The sequence below is a fragment of the Rhinolophus sinicus genome, chromosome 14, assembly GCF_057876585.1.
Source record: "Rhinolophus sinicus isolate RSI-liver-muscle chromosome 14, RSI-T2T, whole genome shotgun sequence".
NCBI classification, from domain to species: Eukaryota; Metazoa; Chordata; class Mammalia; order Chiroptera; family Rhinolophidae; genus Rhinolophus; species Rhinolophus sinicus.
The window spans coordinates 141066885-141089898 of NC_142514.1; the positions used below are offsets into that span (position 1 = coordinate 141066885).

A 23014-nucleotide genomic window follows, 5' to 3' on the forward strand; every position below is an offset into this window, starting at 1 on the left:
TGCCTGGCTCCACATTTCCGCCACCCACCCACCCCCGACTTTTGCCCAGCTTTTTGCTGTACCTCACATCACTTGAAGAAGGAAGGAACAGGCGGGGTCCCTGCCCAGAGGACTCTTATGGGGAAGTGAAGTGTTTAGTTGAGTGTTCAGAGAGGGCTTCCTGGAGGAGGAGGGCTGAAGCTAAGCCCCAAAGAATGAACTTACATAGGAATCCTGGAACGTCTAAGACAGAAGGGGACTTAGAACTTAACTGAAAAGATCATGTCTCAGATAATAGAAAGGATTCACCTAGGATAACAGCCAGGACATAGTGGCATCAGATGGACTTTGGAATATGTACAGCAGGAGGGGTTGAGGGCAGACTTGCAGAAGAACTTCTTTGATGCCAGGTCTGGAAGGTGCTGGAATGGGGCTCAGCCTTGATGAATGGTTCTGTGCTGAGTTAAAGTGTTCTTCCTGGAGACAGGAAGCTGGACAAGATGACCTCTAGAAACCTTTCAGCTTCTCTCTAACCTATTCCAACACCATGGATAAGGTTGAAGATTGGGGCATGTGGAAGGCGGTTGCCTGGGCCATGCTCACCTGGTCACCATAGTTGCCTGGCCCGAGTGTCTTGGTGAGGAAACTGTGCCACTCTCCAGCTGCACCAGGCTGCTCCTCAACCTGGCTCCAACGGCCACTGTTCATGTGCCAGATAGAGGGAGCAGGGGACTATCAGTGTGGGAAGGGGGTTCTGACCCAGCCTAAGGGGCATGGAAGCCTTCCTAGAGGAGATGTCTACACTGCATCTCCATAGCCTGGAATCAGGACTTTACTCATACCATCCAAGGGCAACCTCTGCTCCAGGAAATCAGGGTAATTCCGAAGGTGATTCCGCCACCCCCAAGGCCCATTATGTCTGAATCTGCTTGATGGATGAACCACCTGAGGCCCACAGAAGGCAGGTGCTTCCCCCAAGGTCACCCAGCATGCCGGAGACAAATGGGGCTTGGCACCTAAGCGCACCCATTTCCTCTCCTCAACTCTGCCTTCTCAAAACCTCGAAGTTCAGAGCCCAGGAAGACGGCTAATGAGTGAGCTTTATTGAGCATGAAATTGGAAGGAAGTGGGTGGTGTGTTGGCACCCAAAAATAAATCCTTCTGGAGAAGGATGGAACTGAGGCAATATCTAACTGGAGGTGGAAAAACATCTGGAAAGGAGAGGGTTTGGAGATTGGCAGGTCAGTGTCCGCAAGGCCACCCCGGTCCCCTCTGTGGCCATTGAGGCTGTTCTGGGTAGGGGAGGAGGAAGTGACAGGCCAGGTCTTCACAGGCAGGGTGCCTAGTTGTGCCAGCATAAATGCCCTGCACTGGATTCATTGTATCCCCAAAGCTGGGGGCTGGGAAGACAGCTATGGTCCAGGAGACTAGGTTCCTGGAACAGTAGTAGACACATTCAAGAGATGTGTATGAGCTCGGGAAACCCTGACTTTGGCTGGATTGCATGGAGGAGCTCAGCCCCACAGAAGGATGGGGAGATGGCAGGTCTGCTCTGGCCCCAGAAAGGAGGGGGTGGGGGAGGGGCTGTCTTTCAACCCTCCGCTGCGCCTTCCCCGCCCAAGCGAGGACAGCCACAGGCATCTGGCTGCCTCATCAGCACCCATTGTAGCAGGCAGCCCCAAATGCAGATGGTGATGATGCGTCTGAAACGGTTCCCTGCTTCTCTCCAGTAAACGCAGCTAATTTTAACCCAGGGGGCTGAGAGTGAGGGGGTGGGAGGCAGATGGACATCCGGAAGTGATGTGAGGAGCTGTCCTCCTTGCCTCTCTGTCCCTGGATCATCCACCCCGCTCTCTGCCAGGGCAGGACTCTCTGTGTGACCCTAGGTACTCGGGGGTCTCTTAACCTTTGTGACAAATCCCACAGGCCCCTCCCAGGCTGCTGAAAGGGCGGGATGCTAAGGAGGAGGTTGGAGTTAGATGAGGAGTAGGTGGCCTCCCTTCCGCTGCTTTCTTCGTCCCTGAGCTCACCCCCTAGACCCTCACCCAGGAGGACAGGGCGCTGCAGGCCATGCCTGTGTCTGCCCTTCCCCCTCCCCTCTCACTCAGGCCGTGTCATTCCCAGCCCACACCACCACTGTGTCTGGCTCAGGTTCTCTGGAAGGAGGACAGGGCTATCTCCTGGGGGGTGGGAGAGGGTGGGGGCTGGCTGGGAATACGCAGGATTATGGATACTCACAGTCACAAAAGGCAACTGCTTCTGCTGAGAAGGATTGCACACTTACTGAGGGTAGGCCTTCAACACCTAGCCCCAATGTCACCTCCTCCAGAAGCCGTCCTGTTGCCATCAACAGAGAGAAGAGTCCTCCATTCTCCCACTGAGAAAGCAGTGCCCCTCAGGACACTTAGCTGGGCATGTGGGTGCCACATGCCTGGGGCATGGACACTCGTGGACAGCAGTGACATCTGGGTTTCCCTCGTCACATGTAGTGTGGGCAGAGAAGATACTCTGCAAGGCTGTGTGCTGAACTGGCGTTGGCTGTAGATCCCTAAGGGAGGAAATGGAGATTTTCTTTGCCTGTGGGTCAGTGAGGGCAACTGCTTCTTCCAAGACGTGGCCTGGTACTGAGGCTGAGACTGCTCTGGGCCCTTGGGGAGGTTGGATTGACAAGCCAAAGATTTGACACGCTTTGATCTCACACTCGGGAGTGATCTTTCCATAATACAGATCTGCTCCTGTCTCTCAGGGCTCACCCCCCACTTCCAACCAGCAGCAGCCCCTGGCATCCTTCCCTGGCCTGGTTTACAGGCCCTTCCAGCTCAGCGCCTTCTAACCCCAAGCCCACTTCCTGTTCCCTCTGCCCTCACGGTCCATTCCATAAATATTCAGTGCTCTCACACCTGCATACTACGTGCTACTCAGCCCAGAAGCCATTCTTCTGTGCCTCACCCACTCCCTGAATGTGTCTAATTCCCACTCTAGTTATAGCTTTAAGGTCACTTCCTCCAGGACGCCTTCTCAGCTTCGGTCATGGCGTGTGGTTTCTTGTAGAGTTGTTTGTGTCTCCAAGGTAGGAGGGAAGCTTCCGGGGGCAGTTATTGTTTGCTGAGGCTGGAGTCATGGCAAGGAAATACCCTGGGGTGGGGGTGGTGTATTTGTCTGCACCTTCAGCCCTTCAGACTCTCTCCCTAGCGCCTTGGATTCGGGGTGATAGGTAAGAAAAGCTGGCAGGATCATGGATCTCTGCCTGCCCGGAACTCCCTCCAAGAGGAGAAGGTGAGGTGCTAAGTTCCTAAGGGAGTTGTTTTCCACCCTGACTGCACATGAGAATCACCTGGGAGTAAAAACAAACAGATGCCTGAGCCCACTCCACAGGGCCCGTGACCGCATCGCCCAGACCTGTGTACGTGGGCAGCGGGTTGGGCCTCTCCACACGGCCTGACCAGTGCCTTCTGTCCTAGGAGACGGTCTACACCTACCTGCTGGACCAGGAGTCCCGGCTGGTGTGTGAGGACCCGCCCCATGAGCTGCCCCAGGAGGGGAAAGTCCGGTAAGCCATTCTCCACCCTATTGCCCTCTCACATGGTCAAGGATCTCAGGCACCTTCCAAGGTCATCTGGTCTGACCCTCCCCATCTGACCTTGAACTCATCCCCCCTGACAGGTGGAGATCCTTGGCCAGGTCATTGGCTCCAGTATAGAGGGGAGAAACAATGCCTGGGTTGGGGGAATGGACAGCACAAGGGAAGTCTCAGAATGTCAGGGCTACCGTTTGTCAGTTAGAACCCCAGTAGGCTATGAGAACTGCCTGGGAGTTTCTCACGGAATCGCAGAACACGGAAGCAGTGCATGCTGGACCTACAGGAGCCCATGGTATCTGAGAACAGGTTGCTCCGAGGCAGTGTCGTGCTGTGGGTTCTGGAGCCTGACTGCCTAGATTCAAATCCCAGCTCCCTGGTTACTAGCTTTATAACCTGGACAAGGTCCTCAGCCTCTCTGTGCCTAGGTTTTCTTGTTTGTGAAATGGTGATAATAATAGTACTTATCTCATAGGGTTGTGGGAAGGATTAAATGAGTTTAACACATGTAAAGCACTTAAAACTATGTCCATAATGAATGCTAAATGTCTGCTTTTGTTTTCATTCCGCTAGAATGTTGGAATGACTGACTAGGAACCTGGGCTCCATGCCCTATGGTCTGAGCCTATTGAATTCAGCCTCCTTATTTGCCAGATGGGCAAACATCATCAGATGTATCCAACACCACATACATGGTATGAGGCACATCCAGGCCTGGGACAAGTCTCTTGGCTCCTGGCCCTTCAGGAGACAATGAGGGGAAGTGGAACTTGTCAGATGAGAAAGTATTGATGGGCAAGAGTGCTGGTCCAGAGGAGGTCAGGGCATGGAGGACGTGCTCACCGCCTTCTAAGCACCGCAGGGCCATCTGGGGCCAGGTGGAACTGGCTCTGGAACTGGAGGCTGATTGGACACCAGGAGGCAGGTGTTACTGGAAGGCAGAGCTCCACTCTCTGGGGCAGAGCTTTCCCAACAGGCCAAGAGGTCCAGGGCTGTGGCTTTTTCAGGTAGTAATTAAGGCTGGCAGGACTCACCTTTCACAGAGGCCGTGGAAAGTACTGCTGTTGAGCGGTGCTGGTGGCCCCTCTTGTCACTTGGCACCCTGGATTCCTGGATGCTGGTCTCACTCCTGTGGATGGGGCTGGTGCCTCTCCAATAGCCCAGAGCCTGCCCACCTCCTGTTCTCCCATTTGATTTCCCGTGGGGTGGGTGGTAGGTGACATTTTCCCCTGCAGCATCTCCTGACAACTCCTCCCCTCAAGGACTATGTGAACCAAGACAGCCGTGCCCCTCTCTGGCCTCTACTGTCCCATCTGTAAGACAAGACAAGATAGGGATGGAAAGTCTTTGGAATCTTAAGGAAGAAAAAGAAAAAAGCTATAATGTTCCCTTTTCTCCTCTCCTGATTCTCCAGAACTTTGTTTAATGTGAGCTTGCCCCACCCAGGAAGTTTCCTCAAAGCGCACCCACCTGGAAGGTCTTCCTGGGAGAGGGATGCAGGAAAATGAGCTCCGAAGATGGAGAGAGCACCCTGCAGAGTTCACTTTTTGTCCCTCTGAGCCTGCAAATGCCCCCCTCAGCCTTTCTGCTGCTGGGTCTGCAGGCCAGGCATTCTGGAGGGGGCTCCGAGCCTCTGGCTGGGCAGCCCTTTCTGTATCCCCCAACCCCAACTGCTTCAGACTCAGTGAAGCCTTTGGAGAAGGTGCAACAACAAAAAAAGACAATTAAGAGTGAATGTTCCAACGCAATTAGCCCAGAGTTCAGTGGAGATGGGGAGGCGAGTGCCTGCTGGGAGACAGGGCTCAGAAATCCTAAGAGGCTGAGGAGGTGAGCAGGGTGAGGGGTGATGCAGCAGGGGCATCCAGGGGACACAGAGGTCAAAGTTCATTCAGACCAGCAAGGATTGGATTGAAATCTGCGCTCTGTCCCCAAACCCCACATCTGTTGGTGAACCCACCTCCTTCACTAGGGCTGAGACCTAGGTATGTGGGGGAGGGAAGAGCACTGGAATAGGAGTCAGACAGGCCTGCATTCTGGTCCAGCCCCATCCCTGCCTTACCTGTCCCTTTCCAAACCTGTTTTCTTCTCTATGGAATGGAGACAACAGACAACAGGATCTGTCTATTGGCTTAGTGAGTTAATAGATGCCCGGTGCTTAGCGTGGCGCCCAGCACACAGTAGGAGCTCAGAGATTGCTGGTGGCCCTCTAGCCCCAAGTCCCAACATATTTACTCAGTGGATGACCTTGAGAAAATTACTTCCGTCCTGGCCTCAGTCTCTTTTCCATGGAAATGGGTGGGGTTGGGTATAGGCTCCGTCCGGTGGTGATCTCTATGGCCCTGGCCCTGCCAGGAGGCTGAGGCACCTGCCCCAGGCTGAGGTGGAGCTTGGGGTGCTGGCAGTGCCCAGTGCCAGGGCTGCTCCTCCGGGAAACCCTGGAGGGCAGGCAAACAGCAGCAGGTGTGAAGTGGAGGTGGACCATAAAGACAGATAAGGGCCAAGAGGAAGGGAGAGAATGGGTGAAGGCAGAGGTGGGGAGGCAGGGTGGGGATGAGATGGACCAGCCCCTCCTGCCAGTGCCCCTACCATGCTGCAGGCTCGCAGACACCCAGTTTCAGGCCCCCCAGTGTGTTCCTGTTTCCCTGTGCTCGCTGTGCTCTCTCCTCCCCTGCAAAGTCCTTCCCTGCCATCCCATCTCGAGCCCACTTCGCTTATCTTCCATGGCCTACAAGGAGGCCCTCTAGGACGCCTGCCCTGTAGTGCCCTGGTACTAAGGAGGATCCAATTTTCTGGAAAAGTTACTGGGCCATAGTGGTCTCCCCAGGGGAAGGTCTATCCATAAGCAGAACCCTGGGCTGGGAATTAGGAGATCTGGGATCCAGGACAATATGGCCACAATTACAATTTCATGCGATCTCTCTGGGCCTCAGTTTACATTTCTGTGAGAAGACAGGATCTAACACTGATGTCTGAGGGTTGGTCCAGCTTTGGATTCTGCAAGGGGCCTCAGGGCTGGAAGGGGGAGAATCCTGGAGGGTTGCCTGGGCAAGGGGCTTCTCGAAGGCGTCACCTCCTTCTCCTTGGTGACCCACCTCTATCTCCCAGCCTATTTCAGTTCCCAGCCTTGCTGCCTTCCTCTTCTCATTGTGTTTCCCACCATCTTAAAGCCTCTGATTATCCTGTGCTGAGTGCAGCAAAACAGGGGCCTTTTAGCTGCAATAGAGACACCGCCCACACCAGCCCCAGCTGGTTGTCTGCCTCCACTGCCACTTAGGGGTCCCAGGGCCCACCTTTGAGAAATGTCTTCCTCAGGGCTGACCTGGTCCCCTCTCACTGCAGAATCTGTCTGTCCCTCTAGTTTGTCTCGAGGGACACACAGAATTGTTCATCTCCGTCTCTGGAGCCTCACACTCCAGGAGAGGGAGAGGCATGACTAGGTACTGGCCTGAATCATAATTTGTCTCCCAGATACATGACAGGTCAGGTCAAGATTGGGGAGGGGGTCAGTAAAAGGGAGGGGACAACACCAAAGAAGGGCCTCAGAGGAGTAGAAGGGGGCCTGGGGGCCCAGCTCTTCCCAGGCCATTGACCCCACCAACAGAAAGCCTTTCCTTCTACTCATTCCACTAAATAAATAGTTGTTAAAGGGACGGTACCATCATAAAATCCACACCCATTCCTCTCTCCGCCCTGCGCCCATCTGTCTTTATCTTCACCAGGCAATCATGACCACCCAGGCGCCCGGGGCTGAGTCATTAGCCTTCAACCTGGACAGCTGGCCCTGGGGTGCGGAGGCCCCTCACCCTCCACCATCAGCCTAGCAGGGGGCAGGGGCGGGGGTGTCAGGAGGGGAGAGGAGGCAAGGTGGGGGCTCTGAGTTGAACAGAGAGCCACCAGGGGTGTGAGCAGTGGATGAAGCTCCCACCCCCATCTAGAGGGGGAACAGAGGTTCTGGGAAGGGTGCAGCAGAGGAAAAGGGCTCACATGGGGGTGGGGTGAGGTGAGCATGGCCTGGTACAGCCCTGCCTGGGGCCATGGGATGTGGCTGGGCCAGGGAGGGCAGGTTGCAGAGCAGGGTGCCAACTGCGGGACCCTGGAGGGTTGAGCGTCCTTGGAGGCCCCAGCACATGGTGAGAGGTCTGGGCTCAGTCAAGGCTGACCTGCCCCAGCCAGGTCTCTCCTCTGCTGTCCAGGGACCACTGAGACTATGGAGCGGTCGCTGAGACTGGGTTTCTGGTCTCTTAGATTCTCCCTCTCTAGTGAGTTTTACCTGGCAGCGAGCCATCAAACTTGACCTTGACCTTGCCCTGTTCAAGTCCATCCTGGGGTTTCCACTGCCCTCAGGATCAAGCCCCCCTCCAGTCCTGCTCCTTGCTGTCCAACCACACCAGCCTCCTTGCAGGTGGACCATCCAGTAAACACATTCTTTCTCTCCTCCAAGCCTTTGCACATACAGTTCCCTCTGCCTGCACACCCCTTCCTGTCTGCCTTGATGACCTCTGCATGTCATTTAGGACTCATGCATTTAGGACTCAAGGCATTTCCTCCTCCAGGAAGCCTTCTCTGACCCCCTTTCTATCCTGCACCTAGGCAGGCTGGGCTCTCTCTTCCTCCTTTTTTCAGAGTCCTCACTCCATGCGTTCCAGCATGGGTCTGCCTGGCAGTTCCCACACGACACTGAGAGTCCTGGGATCAGACATACGTCTGACTCCTCATCTCAGTCCTCAGTACCGAACCTGACCCAGAAACACCCCCAATACATACTCTGTGGAATGAAAGGGTTCACATAGAATGTTTCCATACGTATTTTAGAGAAAACTTACTCTGGCTCTGGTATGGAGGACGGATTTAAGGGACCAGACGGGAGGCAGGAGGCAAGGGGAGTGGCTGTTTCAGGGTCAGGGGAAAGTTGGCTCTGTTTGAGCTGGGCAGCGCCTTGGGAATGGAAAGCAGGGGACATTTGTGAGAGATGCATGGGAGGTGACTCACCCATTGGCTGGGGGCGGTGAGGAAGAGGGAGGCAGCTAGGACAGTTTGTGGGTCAGCCATAGGGACTCCGTGGATGACTGTGATACTTTAGGGATACTGGTGGCAAGGGTAAGTTCAGGTTAGCACTGGGTACCTTTGACAACCTCAGGGACATCTAGGGAAAGCCACCAGGAAGCCCTTGGGTATCTGGGGTCTGGAGCTCATGAGAGGGGGAGCTGGAAAGTCTCCAGTCCATGAGTACAGAAGGAGTTTTGTGTAGAAGAGAAGGAAGGCTGATGGCAGGGCAGATTTCTTCATCAGGGTCTCTGGGGAGGGGGAATAGAGGAGGGAGAGACGCCAAGGCAGCCCTGGGCTTCTGGGTGTTGGAAGTGGAAGAGTCAGGGGGTCAGTGAAATGGAGCTGCCGCTCTCACTGACCAGCAGCGCAGGCACTAGCGCCACCTTGTGGCGGCCCAGTCACCAGATTGTCCCAGGCCAAGTGTCGCCCCGACAAGAGGGAATTTGGCCCAGAGTCACCAAGGCCAGCCCCTGCCTCCATGAAGCCGCAGCCTTTATCAACTTAGTTACCAGGAAATGTGGTTGCTGTTGCCCTCCTGCCACTCTAGATCCCTATTTCTTCCTGGGGTGGATGGCACAGTCAGAAAGCCCTGAACTGGAGCCCAGCACACCCGGAACCTTGGTGTGTCCAGAGTGTGAGGGCTGGAAGATGGTTCTTGTAAATTCTGAATCAGAGGCCAGGAGCAAACAGGTCTGGTTCAGAAGGCTGTGTGATCTTGACTGAAATGCTCACCCTCTTCGTTTCTTGATTTCTGTAGTGGCGATGACCTCCTGATCTGAAGACTTACAGGCCGCCCCCTCTCTTTTCCTCATCTGACCTTTGCCGGGCCCCCCTTAGTGACCCCACATGCACGTTCTGGAGTTCCACCTCCCCCAAGCTTCTCTTCTCTCCAGATCATGCAGTTCCTATAAACACAATTAAATGGAGGCAGCATGAGGGATGAGGAACCCAGGACAATTAATCATCGGGGAGTGACATTTGGTGGAAAATCAGGCACTTAATTAAACAGGAAGAGCCAGAGGCGGTGGGGGATGGCATGTGTGGTGAGGGCAGAGAAACTCATTCTTCCCACATTGACCGCCCCTCCCCTCCATCACACCTATGTCCTTTGCCTCCTCTACATTCATGCCAACCCCTGTTGGAGACTCATGACCCATCAGGTCTTTAGGAAGGTTCAAGTATACTGGTTAGGAGTATGGGCTCTGATGCCAGTTGCCTGGGTTCAAATCCTGGCTCTACCACTTATTAGCCACACGACCATGGACAGGTTACTTAACCTCATGGCACCTTAGTTCTTCCACCTGATAACATTGACTTCAGAGGATTGTTGGGAATTCTGACTTCATCTATGTAAGTTGCTTGGCCTGTACATGGGACAAAGGGAATGTGTGACAAGATTTAGTTATGACGATTATCTCTGGATTCCCCCTCCTGTGCTTAGCACTGAAAGTAGCTCTACCATGGTTTTTCTGAGGAAAATGATGGTTAGCGTCCTGCTCTCTTCCACCCTCGTTCTCCCTGGGAGGCTCAGCGAGGTTAGGTCACTTGCCCAAGGTCAAGTAGTAGCCAAGGCAGGATGTAAGCCAGGCAGCCTCACTCTGAGCCCCTGAATTCCTTGCTCTGGGGATTTATGCTGGGCCCTAAGGTACCTTTCACATATCTACCAGCAAGAGGCACCACAGGCCAGATTTTGGCTGCCTGCCCCTCTGCAGGGGGAGTCAGGGTCCCCCACACTTAGTTTTGCTCTCCTCGTGTCCACCCTGCAGCAGGTCAACTTGTCCTGTTCCTTGCAGATGTGCAGGGTCCAGCCTGTTATGTGTGGCCAGGCCAGGGCCTGTCCTCTTTGATGCAGAGGCTGAGAAGTAGGATCATGTCCTTTTTTCAGAGAGGCTGTGATCTCCCGAAAGCGGCTGGGCTGCAATGGACTGGGCCCCTCCAACCTCCTGGGGAAGCCTTTGGCTAAGCTGGTGGCCCCACTGGCTGCTGACACCCAAGGTAAGGGCGGGCCAGAAGCTGGGCAGGGGCAGGGGGGACTGTGACCCCTGCTTCCCTGGTCATGTCAATTTTCTACCCTTGTTTTCATCTCTCGGTCTCCTTTTTTCTTTTGCTCTGTATTTGTAGCAATTCCTCCATCTAATTCTCTCTCTATTGTGCCACTAACCTTTCTGAGCCTCAATTTCCTGATCTGTAAAATGGGAACCACAGAACCTACCTTGTAAGGAGGAGCAGCTAAGATAACACATGTTAAGGGCCAGGCACATACTAGGGCTCTGTGACCGATGGCCGCAGTGAGGATGTGTGTGCCTGTTTCTAGATGGGCTGTAGCTGTTGTCATGCTCTCTCTGTCATTCTCTGTTTTTCTTCTCTTCCTCTCCATGTCCCCTGTCCGCCATGTCTCTGCCTCGTGTCTCAGTCTCTCTAGGTCTCTGTCCTCTGTCTCGATGTGGAAAGTGCACAAGACTGGGAGTCAGGAGACCTGACTTGCTGTGTGATCTTGGGCAAGTCACTTCCCCTTGCTGGACCTCAGTTTCCCAATCTGTAACATAGGGGTGCTCAGCCTTACCTCCCTCCCTCCCGCTCAGGGTTGCTGGGAGGATGACAAGAAAGTTGTCAAGTGAGGGGGTTTCCTCCTTGCAGGGGTCATTGCTGCGGTTATTTTTGTTGCTGCCTCAGGACGCCCCTCTTTCTATGGGTTTCTGGGTCCCTCTGTGTCTGTGTCCCAGCCTCTCTCTGTCTCTGTCTTTGTCTCCCTCCCTGGGTCCCGGCTCAGTACCTCTGAGCCTCACTGGCCCCGCAGGACCACCTCATTGCCCTCTCCCCCTCAGTGCTGGTCATACCGCTGGTGGAGAAGGAGACTGTGGCTGTGGCAGCCGTCATCCTGGTAAGAACCCTTGTGGGGTGGGATGGGGAAGGAGAGAGCAGGGGAGGGAGCGGTGGGTGGAGCCTGTCTGGTATGCGTGTGTGTGTGTGTGTGTGTGTGTGTGTGTGTGTGTGTGTGTGTGTGTGTGTTGAGAGCAGCTGGGCTGTAGTGGGAGGAAATGGGGGTCTGGGAGACATGAGGCGGTGTTGAAAATCTTTTTCTACCTAGGAACAGAAGGGTTAGCATCCCCCAAATCACCATTACCTCAATAGGGGGCAGGCTTGCGGTGTGGACGGATAAGTAAGTTGGTCTTGGTACACCCAGGGACTCCTCCTAGCTCATTAAAACAGAATTAAAGGTTTCTGAGGCGCCTGACCTTTCCCTAGCTGCTGGCAGGGGAGGGCGGTGGGAGTGGGGGGCACAGCGGGGAGAGCAGGGGAGAGGAGAGGAAGGAAAGGGTACTTGGCTTGGTCTCCTCAGCGCCCCATCTGCCTGACTGAGGGAGCTGTGTCCCTCTTGGTTTCCCCGCCCCCGTCCCCAGCTTCTGTTCCTGCCGGGAACGGATCTGCTGCTGGCACAGAGTTCTCAGTGCTGCTTCCCTCCCCTCTTTTTTCCCCAATCTGTGCCAGAGCTGGTCTCTGCAAAGGGGACCAGGACTCAGGACAATGTGCAGAGTTGGGCGTGGGAGATGGTGGCTCAGCTGCCCACCTTTGTTGAGAGAAAAGAGTCTGGGGTGTCAGGTTCCCGAGAAGGGCTTCCTGGGGCTGTGAGGGCTGGGTCAGAAGAGAAGTAACTCCTCCAAGGGGAAGACATCTAGAAGGTTGTTCATTTTGTGGGCAGGAGGATGGTTGCCATGACCGCTGTTCACGTTGGCTCAGGTTGGACCAGGTGTCCAGCCTTCTCCTGGGAGGAAAAGCCTGGGTGTATGTACGTGTTGTGTATTGGGGAGGAGGAGGGGTCATATCACTTGAACTTAACTCACTCTAGTAAAACCCTGCTCTGAGCCCTGCTCGAGGCTGAGTGCTGGGGCAGAGAGAGGAGTCACACCCTTTCGTGCCTTCTAGAGGCTCAGAGACACCCTCAGACCACCACTGGCCGAAATAAATAAATGCTGCTTGCAGGTGCTCTGGTGGCAGAGGCTGGAGCAGCAAGGGGTACCTCACATGGGAGACAGTATTTGAAGGGGGTTTGGGGGCATGGGTAGGAGGTCAACAGGCAGACAAGAAGGGAAAGGATAGTCTAGGCAGAGGAAAGAGCATGAGCAAAGACAGGGTGGGGAGCAGGGTGGTGGAGTGTCGGGGGAAGTGTGATCCTGGTGAGGCTGAGGTGTGGGGTGCATGCCGGTGAGCAAGATGCTATCAGGGCTTTGGCTGCCAGAAGAAGCTCTCAACAACCGTCGCCTCACCTTCTCAACCATTCTGGGCAGTGAAGAGCCCATGAAAGGTGTTTGGATTATTCCTGGTCTGCCTGTCATCCAAGCCCATGCCTTCCTACTCAAGTAGAAATGCAGCTCTCAGTGTGCCCGTCCGTCATTACAATGGGGGAGTTGGCAGGTGCGCCCAGGCCAAACAGTGGGGCTGGACGCAGAGGTGGGGGCCCAAAAAGAGTGCAGAATTTTTGCTGTACATGCTTAACAATGCAGAGAGACATGCTGAACTGAAGGGTTTAGAGGTAGATTCTCCGGTCAATTGAGCACATCCAGGAACAAAGCTTCCAAGATGCAGCGCAGAATTTACAGAGCTCGTGGGTGGATTAACCCACACATGAGCTCTCCCTGCCGCGCTGACGGGATCCTTACTGAAAAAGAGCAGATTGTTCCTAAACCAGAAGAGGAGGATGCACAGAAGGAAAATATCTCCCAGAAGAAACTGAACAAACAAAAACTTATGGCCCAGGAGTAAATTCAGCATCAAATAAATGCTAATAAAAGTAAAAGCAGAATAAAGAAAGATTTGCACTTCAGGACACCCCTCTTCCCTGTGTATACACAGATATCTGTCAGATCCTGTCCTGCTGCTCCACCCCGGTTCTCCTGGGGCCACAGGTTCCCACATCCTCTAAGAGGCCGCCTGCGCACCTGGACCTCACAGCTGCTACCAGATCCCAAGAGCAGAGGGTGCAGGGGGTGATCCAGGGCAGGTCTTTGGGGAAGGCTAACTCACCAGCTCCTTTCTCTCCAGCCCCACTCACCTCTCTGAGTCTCTGCTCTTGGTGTTCATCAATTTCTCCATCCAGCTATTTATCCATTCATCTGTTTATCCATCTATCCATCCATCCATCCATCCATCCATCCATTTATCCATCCAGCCAGCCAGCCAGCATTGAAAGGCGTATTTCTCGAGCATTGCCAGGCAACGCAGGTACTAGATGCTGCAAACACAGCGGTGATGGAGACAGAGCAGATAGGCCCAACTTTCACAGACCATACTGTCTGGAAGGGTAAGGGAGACAAACAAGGGGACAAAATAAGAATAGAATTGCAAGTGATGGCAAGTGCTAGCAAGGAAACCTAGGGAGCCCTGCAAGGAATATTGGGACCTGATGGAAATGCGGTCAGTAGAGGGCTTTCTGAGGAATAAATATGCCATCCGGGTGCAGAGCGGCCTGGCTGAGTTCTCGGCTTCTGCCGCTCGCAGCTCCAGGCACCTTGATTGCAGATTCTTTGTGTGAAAAGAGTCTTTGGCTCTGTTCTTCAGCTCGGGGATAATAAGTCCCTTTGAGGAGTGGGCGGCTCGTGGTCGCTGGCATTTGATGTGTGATTGTGCCCACACTTCCCCCAGCTGTGCCAGCCACGCTGGCTCCTTACACGGGGATGGGGTGTTCATGCAATTAGCTATGTTGAACTTGGTGAGGGTGAGGGGTGTGGGGGCTGTGCTGGGCTCTCAACGCCCCCTCCATCCCCAGTGTTCACCACTGAGTGCTGCCACTCAGACGTGCCCCCCGATTATCAAGAGTAGGTGCAAGTGTGTGTTTCTATGAGTGAGCAAAGCGCCATGTGTAAGTGTTGGTGTGTTTGCATATGGGGGGCCAGAAGTGTGTGCCGGGCTCGTGGGTATGTGACGTGCCCATGTGGGTGGCATAGACACGGTGGGTGTGGGTGTGGCTGTCTTTGAGTCTGTGACTGCCCTGCGTGTGCCTGTGTATGTGCGTGCACACACACCCGAGTATGTCCCTGAGCCAGTGACGGTGTGAGTGTGTGCTGGGGTACTTACTGAGCCTCTTCATGAGAGCGTGTACGTGTGTTTGTGCACGTGCTGGGTGGGGACGGGCTGAGGTAGCCCAGGAGTGTGTGCTGGCGTAGAGGGACGTCCAGGGGGCTTCACAGTTCCTTCCTCTCCCCCGGCCTTCTGAGGCTTACTCAGTCTCCCAGCTCTGTACTGGGACCGGGCTACTTTGGAAGCCCAGGAACTGGTTGCTCCATAGCCCTAGAGGGGTCCCAACCTTCTCTTTTCCTGAGAGATGGGTCCAGGTAGAAGGAACAAGAAGGATGTCCCCCCCCCCCGCCATCTACCAGCAGTAAAATGCCAACATAGTCATATAAACCACGTGTGAATGACCCACGCCCCGGCCTCTTCCAACTCCCCGTCCTGTCGTAGTCAGAGAGCCTCATCCAGAGCTTAACCTCCAACGCCGTCCTTGGTGGCCCAGGCCTCATCCAGGTCTTCCTGCCTCCAGTGTTGCTCCCTCCAATTCACCGTACACGCTGTAGGCCATGACCCTCACGCTAAAATCCAATTCCTTAGCCTGGCACTCAAGGTCCTCCCCTCTGTGGCGACAGGGATCTCACTCCTGCCCAGATCCTCATCTCCTCGTGCCACCTACTACCCAGCACGGCCAGGACAGCTCCTGCCTGCACTGTCCCCTCTCTTCAGGCTCTACCTGTCTTCCCCACGCTTCAGTGTGGGTTCTGCCCCCTCCCGCTGAGCTCCCACAGTCTTTAAGTTCCCACACACCCAGCCTGCCCTCTCCTCCTTCCTCAGGTATGAGGTTCTGCACCCCATCCACCTGCATCCCCCACTCCGTCCCACCCCAGCCAGATATGAGCTTCCTGGGAACCTACTGGTCTCCTCCTCTCCATCTGCTCCTGGCAGGGAACCTAGAGCAGGGAGGGGGGCTGCTGAGTGGGGAGGGAGGATGAAGGAGGGGACCCCAGTTCAGTCACCATGGGGTGCCCCGTAGGTGGTGAGCAGCTCTGAGTAGGCACCAGATGCTGGTGGCAGGCCTGCACTGGGTCCCCAGACTGCCACCCCTCCCTCCCTCTCTCTCATTTTCTACATCAATCACCCAAGCAGGGGTGGGGGAAGGGACTACACAGAGTATGAAAGGTGGGCTGAGGGGATTCCTGGTGAATGACACTGGGCAGTTGGAGAGGGACAGGATGATGGGGGTGCTGATGAAAGTGGATCTGGAGAGGGGAGGCTGTGGGCAAAGAAGGTGAGGGAGTAGTTGGTACTGTCCCAACCCAGCCACTTGCTGCTGTGTAACCTTGGGCAAGTCACTCAAATTTTTCTGGGAATTGGTTCATCTGCAGGTGGAGGCCTGCCTTCCAGGTGGTGAGAATCACATCCAAGGCCATTCATTCATTCCTTTATTCACCCATCCTCCCAAGGTCTTAATGCACAGCAGACGCTCCATACATGTCAGCCCTCTTCCCTTACCCCAAACTTAGGAAGGGCTCAAACCCCTACTCAAAAATGATGAAGGTGGGAGGCTGAGGCTAATACCACTCGTTCCTTTATGAGGGGCTGAAGTGCTGCATGAGCTGGGAGATGGAGAGGGGTCGCAGGTCATCCCTCTTTCCCCACTATACCTCTCCATTGTGCTGTTGATGGAACAGTGACTGAAAAGGCAGAGATCAGAAAAGCCACTTTGGATTAGATGTAGAGGGCTTCCTGGAGGTGGGGAATTTTCTGGAGCCGTGTGCTTAATCAGAAGGACAGGTTATCCCTGAAGCTCGTAGACTGGAGTGTGTATGTGTTGGTGGGGACAGGTGTGTGCTGGGCATGAGGAGGGCACTCTGACAGAGATGGGAAGCTAAGGAAGGTCACAGTTGGTCCCTGTTCCACATCCCTCCAGGTGCACTGTGGCCAGCTGAGTGACAGTGAAGAAAGGAGCCTTCAAGCTGTAGAGAAGCATGTGAGTGGGCGGTAGGGCTGGGGTTGGGTGGGGGGCTGCTGAAGACGCTCATCACAACTGGTGGGAAGACGATGTGGCCAGGGAACTGGACAGACCCAGGTTTCAGTCCACCACGTTTGGGCTGTGTGACCTTGAGCAAGTCACTTAACCTCTCTGAGCATCAGTTTCACATCAGAAAATGAGGATAAGGATAGTACTGACCTACTTAGAGTACTTGTGAGTTAAGAGTCAAATGTCTTGTCAGTACTTAGGAAGGACTATCTATATAATATCGAGGCTCTTTCCTGAGATTTTGTAATGTGACTTTAGCAATGACTTAGGACTCCTTGTGGATGGTAGAGACACAGAAATCTGACTCTGTTCTGTCTTGGAAGAATCTTGGGCTGGGGGTGGAGACAAACCCTGTACATATCTGTTCGTGGACAGAGGGACGCTCCAGGGACCGTGCAATCCCACAGGAGGGTGGACCGCTGAAGGATGAGTTGTTTGGGGTGGGGGGAGGTGGAGGCGATGGGCACTGCAGGCAGAGGGAATGGCTTGACCGAAGGCGAGAAGTCCTAAGGCGGCGAGCGCGGTAAAGATGGGGCGAGTGGCTCGCTGACTGCTTAGTCCGCCCCAGACGCTGGTGGCCCTGCGAAGGGTGCAGGCCCTGCAGCAGCAGCACGGGCCCCGCGCGGCCCTCGAAGCGGTTCAGAACCCCCCGGCGGGAGCGGCGAAAGACAAGAAAAGCGAGATTGCCCACACCGACCAGGACCGAAAGATCCTGCAACTGTGTGGTGAGGACTCGGCTGGGGCCCGGCCTGGGGGTGAGGAAGGGTCGAACCTAGGGGGTTCGAGGGGCCTTGTTTGGGGTGGGCGGGGCCTGAGAGGTGGCGTGGCCCGGAGCAGCCGGGTAGCAACTGGGAGATCTGTGGGCTGGGCTGGCGGGTGAAGCCGGAGGCAGCGCAGTCTTGGGGGAGTCTATGGGCCCTCTCTCTGACCCGCGCCCCACTGTTACAGGGGAACTCTACGACCTGGATGCCTCTTCCCTGCAGCTCAAAGTCCTCCAATATGTGAGTCCCCATGCCTCTCCCCTTGTGCTCCTTTTTGGAATAACGTTCCCTTGAGCCCTCCATCAGTTCAGATTCCAATGTCCCCCCCTCTCTTCTCTCCTCCACCTACCTGAGAAGCCTCCGAGAGGCGAGAGGGCGGGGAGTAGGGGTGGCGCAGTTCCGTGGTCATCCCCTCGCTCTCTCTGTTACTCCCTCTCAGCTGCAGCAGGAGACCCAGGCATCCTGCTGCTGCCTCCTGCTGGTGTCCGAGGACAATCTGCAGCTCTCCTGTAAGGTGAGGGCCCAAGTCCATTGTGGGACTGGGCGAGGGACCCAGGTTCCCAGGGGAAGAACCTTTCGTGTCCTTTAACGGGTCCCCATTGCTCTGTCCTCCAGGTCATTGGAGATAAAGTGCTGGAGGAAGAGGTCAGCTTCCCGGTGAGTCCTGTGTCTGTCTTGTGTTGGAGTCTGCAGGAGAAGTTAAGGCAAACTAGGCGCTCCTGGGATGTGTCCAGAGGGGCTGGGATCTACTAGAATCTCTTGGAATCTGGTGGAATTATCTGGATCTTGGGATCTACTTAGGAATGTTATGAGAGAGAAGTCTCTTACAATCTACAGAACGGCTTACGTGGGACCAGTTCACTTCTGTTAGAGTATTTTTGGATTGAACTCGCTTAGAATCTGTTAAGAACAACAAGAATCTTGGGAGTCTGCTTTTCTCTTCTAGTTAGGGAGGACCCTAACGTCCTCCAAAGGGGGTTCTGGTCAGGAGCAGGACTCACCCCCTTCAGTGTGGACCCTATCCACCATTTGGATTGACTGGAAGAGGTCCTTGAAACTTCCAGACTTGAGGGTGGGGCAGGATCTGAGATTGCCTGACCTTGGGGAGAGTTGGGCCCTGACTCAGTCTCTCCTCACTCCCTAGATGACAATGGGACGCCTGGGCCAAGTGGTGGAAGACAAGAAGTCTATCCAACTGAAAGATCTCACCTCTGTAAGCCGTGACCTAGCTGGACCAGGGGAGGAGGCAAGGGGAGAGGCCCCGTCCAGTCCCCAGGGCCAGGGTTTGTGCGACAGGGCAGCCTAAGAATGTGGGAGACAAGACCCAGGGATTTTCTCCCAACCCACTTCCATATCACAGCACTTCCCACCCTGTATGCTGTATGGGTCCTTTAGAACTGGCTGTCACATAGTGTGGTGGAGGGCTGGGGGAAGGGAGCATACTCTCCCCCTCTACCCTTCCCCTGACTCACTTCCCCTTTGCAGGAGGACGTGGAACAGCTGCAAAGCATGTTGGGCTGCGAGCTGCAGGCCATGCTCTGTGTCCCTGTCATCAGCCGAGCCACTGACCAGGTGGTGGCCCTGGCCTGCTCTTTCAACAAACTTGGAGGAGACTTGTGAGTCTGGGTGGGGTGATGTGATCAGGAGATGAAGCTGAGAGACTGGACAGGGCCCAGCTAGGGTAACGGTGCGGGAAGGGTCCTAGGCAGGGGTACTTTCTAGCAATGGTGGACTGAATGGTTTGTTGGTGCAAGAGACTGTGGGATTCTGAGGGTGCTCGGCCCTTGAGCCGCTGTGGCTGAGGCACAGGCAACTGTTGACTCTCCATCACCCATTTTGGCTTATTTAAAAGTCATGTTGAGGTCCCAGTGAGTTCCCCTTCTCTTTGCCCACTTCCTGCAGTTGGGATTGATTATCGACCATTAGGATACTGGCCTTCTACCAGCTTGCCATCCCGTTTTGACATTTCTGATGGGAACTCCCTGATGGAGGGGTGGTGAGCTCTGGGCTGGGTGAACTCTCTGGGACCCCAGAGCATCACTGACATAGTGAGCAGCGGCTAAAAGGAATACGGGTTTGGGGGCTAGGCTAAGCTTAGAGTCTTTAGAGGCACTTATAACATGGCAGTTATAAGAATCATACAAAACACAGTGGTGGGCAGGGAATGGAGTCAGGTAAACAGGCATATCTGGAAGCATATCACAAAAACTGAGGTCATATTTGGGGTCTAGGAGTGGTATCATAAATAGATGTCATGTCCTAGATCAACTCACTGATTGACAGTAGCTGCCTGAAGCATTGTGTTGAGACTGGATCTTAGTACTGTGATTGATTAGCCATGTCTGTCCTTGGAGCAGGTTCGGGATGTGAATGCTGCCACATGTGGTCCAGCAGGTCTAGCAGTTTGGGCAGAGTCATACAGGTAGGGAGGAGCAGGCAGGTGAAGGGCTGAGCCCTGATTCCAGGATGCAGAGAGATGCTGACAAGATGTTTGGTTCCTGCGGCCCAAGCAAGCAGGATGGATTTGAGGGCCTGGAGCTCCTGCAGGAAGTAGAGACGGGAGATGTTGGGACTAGAGACGTGTGAGAAGCCCAGGGATGGGATCTGCAGAGGTGGGGCAGCGATCTGGGAGTCGCAGGTCTGTGCAGTAGGACCTGCTAGCAGAGAGCTCTATAGGCAGTTGGATGGACCAGGGGTAATGAAGACAGGGACAAAGCAGAGCCCGCTGAGGCAGGGACGATGTGGGATCTGTGTCGTTTGGTTCTGGTGGGCATCCTAGCAGTGGGAGAATTTCTGCCATTCAATAAATACATGGTGAGCACCTACTTGTCCAGCAGTGTCCTGACCAGATGGCCTTGGAAAGACCTTTAGGGAGAGGAGGGCAGAGTGAGTGGAGGTCCAGCAAGGACTGTGACCTCTCACTGCTGGTTGTGGGACTGGGTTCTGAGATGGCCCTAGACCTGGAGGAGAGGTGGTATCAGAAGGGAAAGGAGATGGAGCCTTGGTGACAGCCCTGAGGCCCAAGGCACCGGCAAGGCCATCTCTAGGTCCCACATATTTCAGGGAGGGAGTGCTGAATGATTGCATGAGCCAAGGTGGGGTTCAGCTCAAAGTAGTGACTACAGAGAAGCTGCCGGGAACTCAGAAAACAAGGACTCCAGAATCCCTTCCGCTGGGAGTGTGGTGATGCTAGTGATAAGGGCAGAGGTAGAGGTAGAGTACAGTTAAGATATTTAGCAAACTCTTCCCAAATATCTCCCCTGGACCAGGCTCTGCATTGGGCATGGGGTGATACAGTTATGGTCCCTGCCTTTAAGACTTAAAGTTTACTTTCATGGCATAGAAGGAAGAGGGTGGCAAAGGTATTCCAGGCAGAGCAGACGGTATGGGGAAAAGCATAAAGGTACGAAGGAGCCTGAGGTTTTCTCAGAATGATGAGGATTTTAGCATGGCTGAAGTTAAGGTACACCTAGAGATGAGGGGAGCGTAGGATAGTGACAGGAGCTGGGTGAGCCAGGGCAGTGCCACTGCCCATCCTTGAGAATGGAGGGGCTCCTGGGGAGGAGCAGGAGGACACCCAGCTCTGGCCTGGGCAAGTCTCCAGTCTGAGGGAGGAGACGCAGACTCAGTCTCGGTAAATTCAAAGTCAGAGGAGGGAGACATGGCTCTGACTTCAAGGGATATTAATAATAGTCTGAGGAGGAAGACACATTTTGGTCTAGGAGAACTAGAGCCATCCCCTCAGGGAGCGCCTAGTCTGAGGGGACAGCTGCCCCAAGCTGCCAGTGCTGCGAGCAGCCCCAGTAGTGGAGAGTGATGGTTAGCTGGTGGGTCTCTGAGAGCACTTCCTGGAGGAAGGGAGAAATGGGGAGAGAAGTTTGTCATTCTTTCCTCTCCAGTGACCCCCACCTCCTCCCCTAGGTTCACAGACCAGGATGAGCAGGTGACCCAGCACTGCTTCCAATACACCAGCACCGTGCTCACCAGCACCCTGGCCTTCCAGAAGGAGCAGAAGCTCAAGTGTGAGTGCCAGGTGAGAAAGAGAGATCTGCCTTGCGCCTCTCTCAGGAACGAAGTCGCCCAGCTCTCAGCCCCGGAAAGTCATCCACAAGGGAAAAGCTCATGTCTATCTAAACCACCGCAGGGAGATTACCCAGTGCCCCGGAGGCCTCTAAAAGGGGAAGTCGGTAGTTTTTCGGGACAGCGCCAATGGCTGCAGACACTGGGTCCCTCTAGTGTTCAACTTGGGTACTACAGCAACATCTGGGTGTCTGGAGCCGGAGGTGAACGCACATCTGAGACTCAAGATTTCTACACAACTTCACTGGGGCTATTTCTCCCACTCCCTCGCTTAGTAGCCAAATGATATAATTGACTCGTCTCTGCCAGTCTCCAGCATGTCCTGAAAGCTCTAGGAGAGCAATGAGAAGCCCCTGGGTCTGTTGGAGGCAGGGGGCTGGAGACTGTAACCTGAACCCCTATGTTCTCCATTTTCTCCATCCCAGGCTCTTCTCCAAGTGGCAAAGAACCTCTTCACTCACCTGGGTGAGTGTACTGTCCTCCATGCTTAGCTGTGGGGTGGGAGTGGAGGCTGGAGATTTGGGAATGAGAGGTGGGAGTCCAGCCTGTTCTCACCACAGGCCCCCATGTTTCTCCCTCCCACAGACGACGTCTCTGTCCTGCTTCAGGAGATCATTACAGAGGCCCGAAACCTCAGCAATGCTGAGATGTGAGTGAATCTCCCCCCAGGAGGGGCGAGAGAGGCCCTGGGCCTGTCTTCCTCCTCTCCTTTTCTCCACTCTTTCCCCCCCTCCGTTGCTTGTTGTCGGGACCCATCAGGCGTTGTGTGATCCTTTATTCTATAACATCCAATGAAAACAGGGGCGGGGCTCGCTTTGCTGGCCAAGGATCCTCAGCTCCTAACAGCGGGTGGCCCAGAGTAGATGCTACCAAACAAACAACAACAAATAAACCACTGGTCTGTTCTAAAGTCGGGAGCCAAGCCCTGAGAATCTCTCCTACCCAGCCTCGGAAATCCAGGCTTTGCCTCAAGTCCTGAGAAGTGGGGGGTGGTCTGAGAGGGGTGTCAGGGCCCCGTGGACCAAGGCCGTTTCCTCACAGCTGCTCCGTGTTCCTGCTGGATCAGAATGAACTGGTGGCCAAGGTGTTCGACGGGGGCGTGGTGGAGGACGAGGTAAGGCAGGGCCGTGCGGAGGGAGTGTGTGGCTGTGGTCCTGAGGCCCGGGTGTCCGCAGGGGGCTGAGGAGCAGGCCGGACAGTCGATGGTCCGCTTTGTGTCTGGCCGCTGACTTCTTCCTCCCTACCCACGCCTGCCCCCGCAGAGCTATGAGATCCGCATCCCGGCAGACCAGGGAATCGCGGGCCACGTGGCGACCACGGGCCAGATCCTGAACATCCCAGACGCGTACGCACACCCACTCTTCTACCGTGGCGTGGACGACAGCACCGGCTTCCGCACACGCAACATCCTTTGCTTTCCCATCAAGAATGAGAACCAGGGTGCGGGCTCCCGGCCGAAGGGTGGGGAGGGGCGGGGCAGGGCCAGGGCGGGGCGGGGCCTGAACTGGACGGGGCGGAGCTGAG

The 23014-nt window shown here is 54.9% G+C and overlaps 1 protein-coding gene across 5 annotated transcripts in view; it reads left to right on the plus strand.

The window, feature by feature from the left end:
- The window catches only part of PDE2A (phosphodiesterase 2A), an 88888-nt gene that overhangs the window by 58056 nt on the left and 7818 nt on the right, over window positions 1-23014 (plus strand). For 3 of the 5 annotated variants that reach the window (XM_019744352.3, XM_019744351.3, XM_088791587.1), the window contains 15 exons: window positions 3441-3529; window positions 10488-10597; window positions 11428-11483; window positions 16539-16598; window positions 17218-17374; window positions 17598-17650; window positions 17850-17924; window positions 18026-18067; window positions 18555-18623; window positions 18896-19026; window positions 21332-21443; window positions 21916-21955; window positions 22076-22139; window positions 22532-22604; window positions 22753-22930. In XM_019744352.3, coding sequence (XP_019599911.3) covers window positions 3441-3529; window positions 10488-10597; window positions 11428-11483; window positions 16539-16598; window positions 17218-17374; window positions 17598-17650; window positions 17850-17924; window positions 18026-18067; window positions 18555-18623; window positions 18896-19026; window positions 21332-21443; window positions 21916-21955; window positions 22076-22139; window positions 22532-22604; window positions 22753-22930 — 1309 coding nt within the window. The remainder of the gene's footprint in view (window positions 1-3440; window positions 3530-10487; window positions 10598-11427; window positions 11484-16538; window positions 16599-17217; window positions 17375-17597; window positions 17651-17849; window positions 17925-18025; window positions 18068-18554; window positions 18624-18895; window positions 19027-21331; window positions 21444-21915; window positions 21956-22075; window positions 22140-22531; window positions 22605-22752; window positions 22931-23014) is intronic. The other 2 variants (XM_074335826.2, XM_074335825.2) reach the window with 1 other exon arrangement.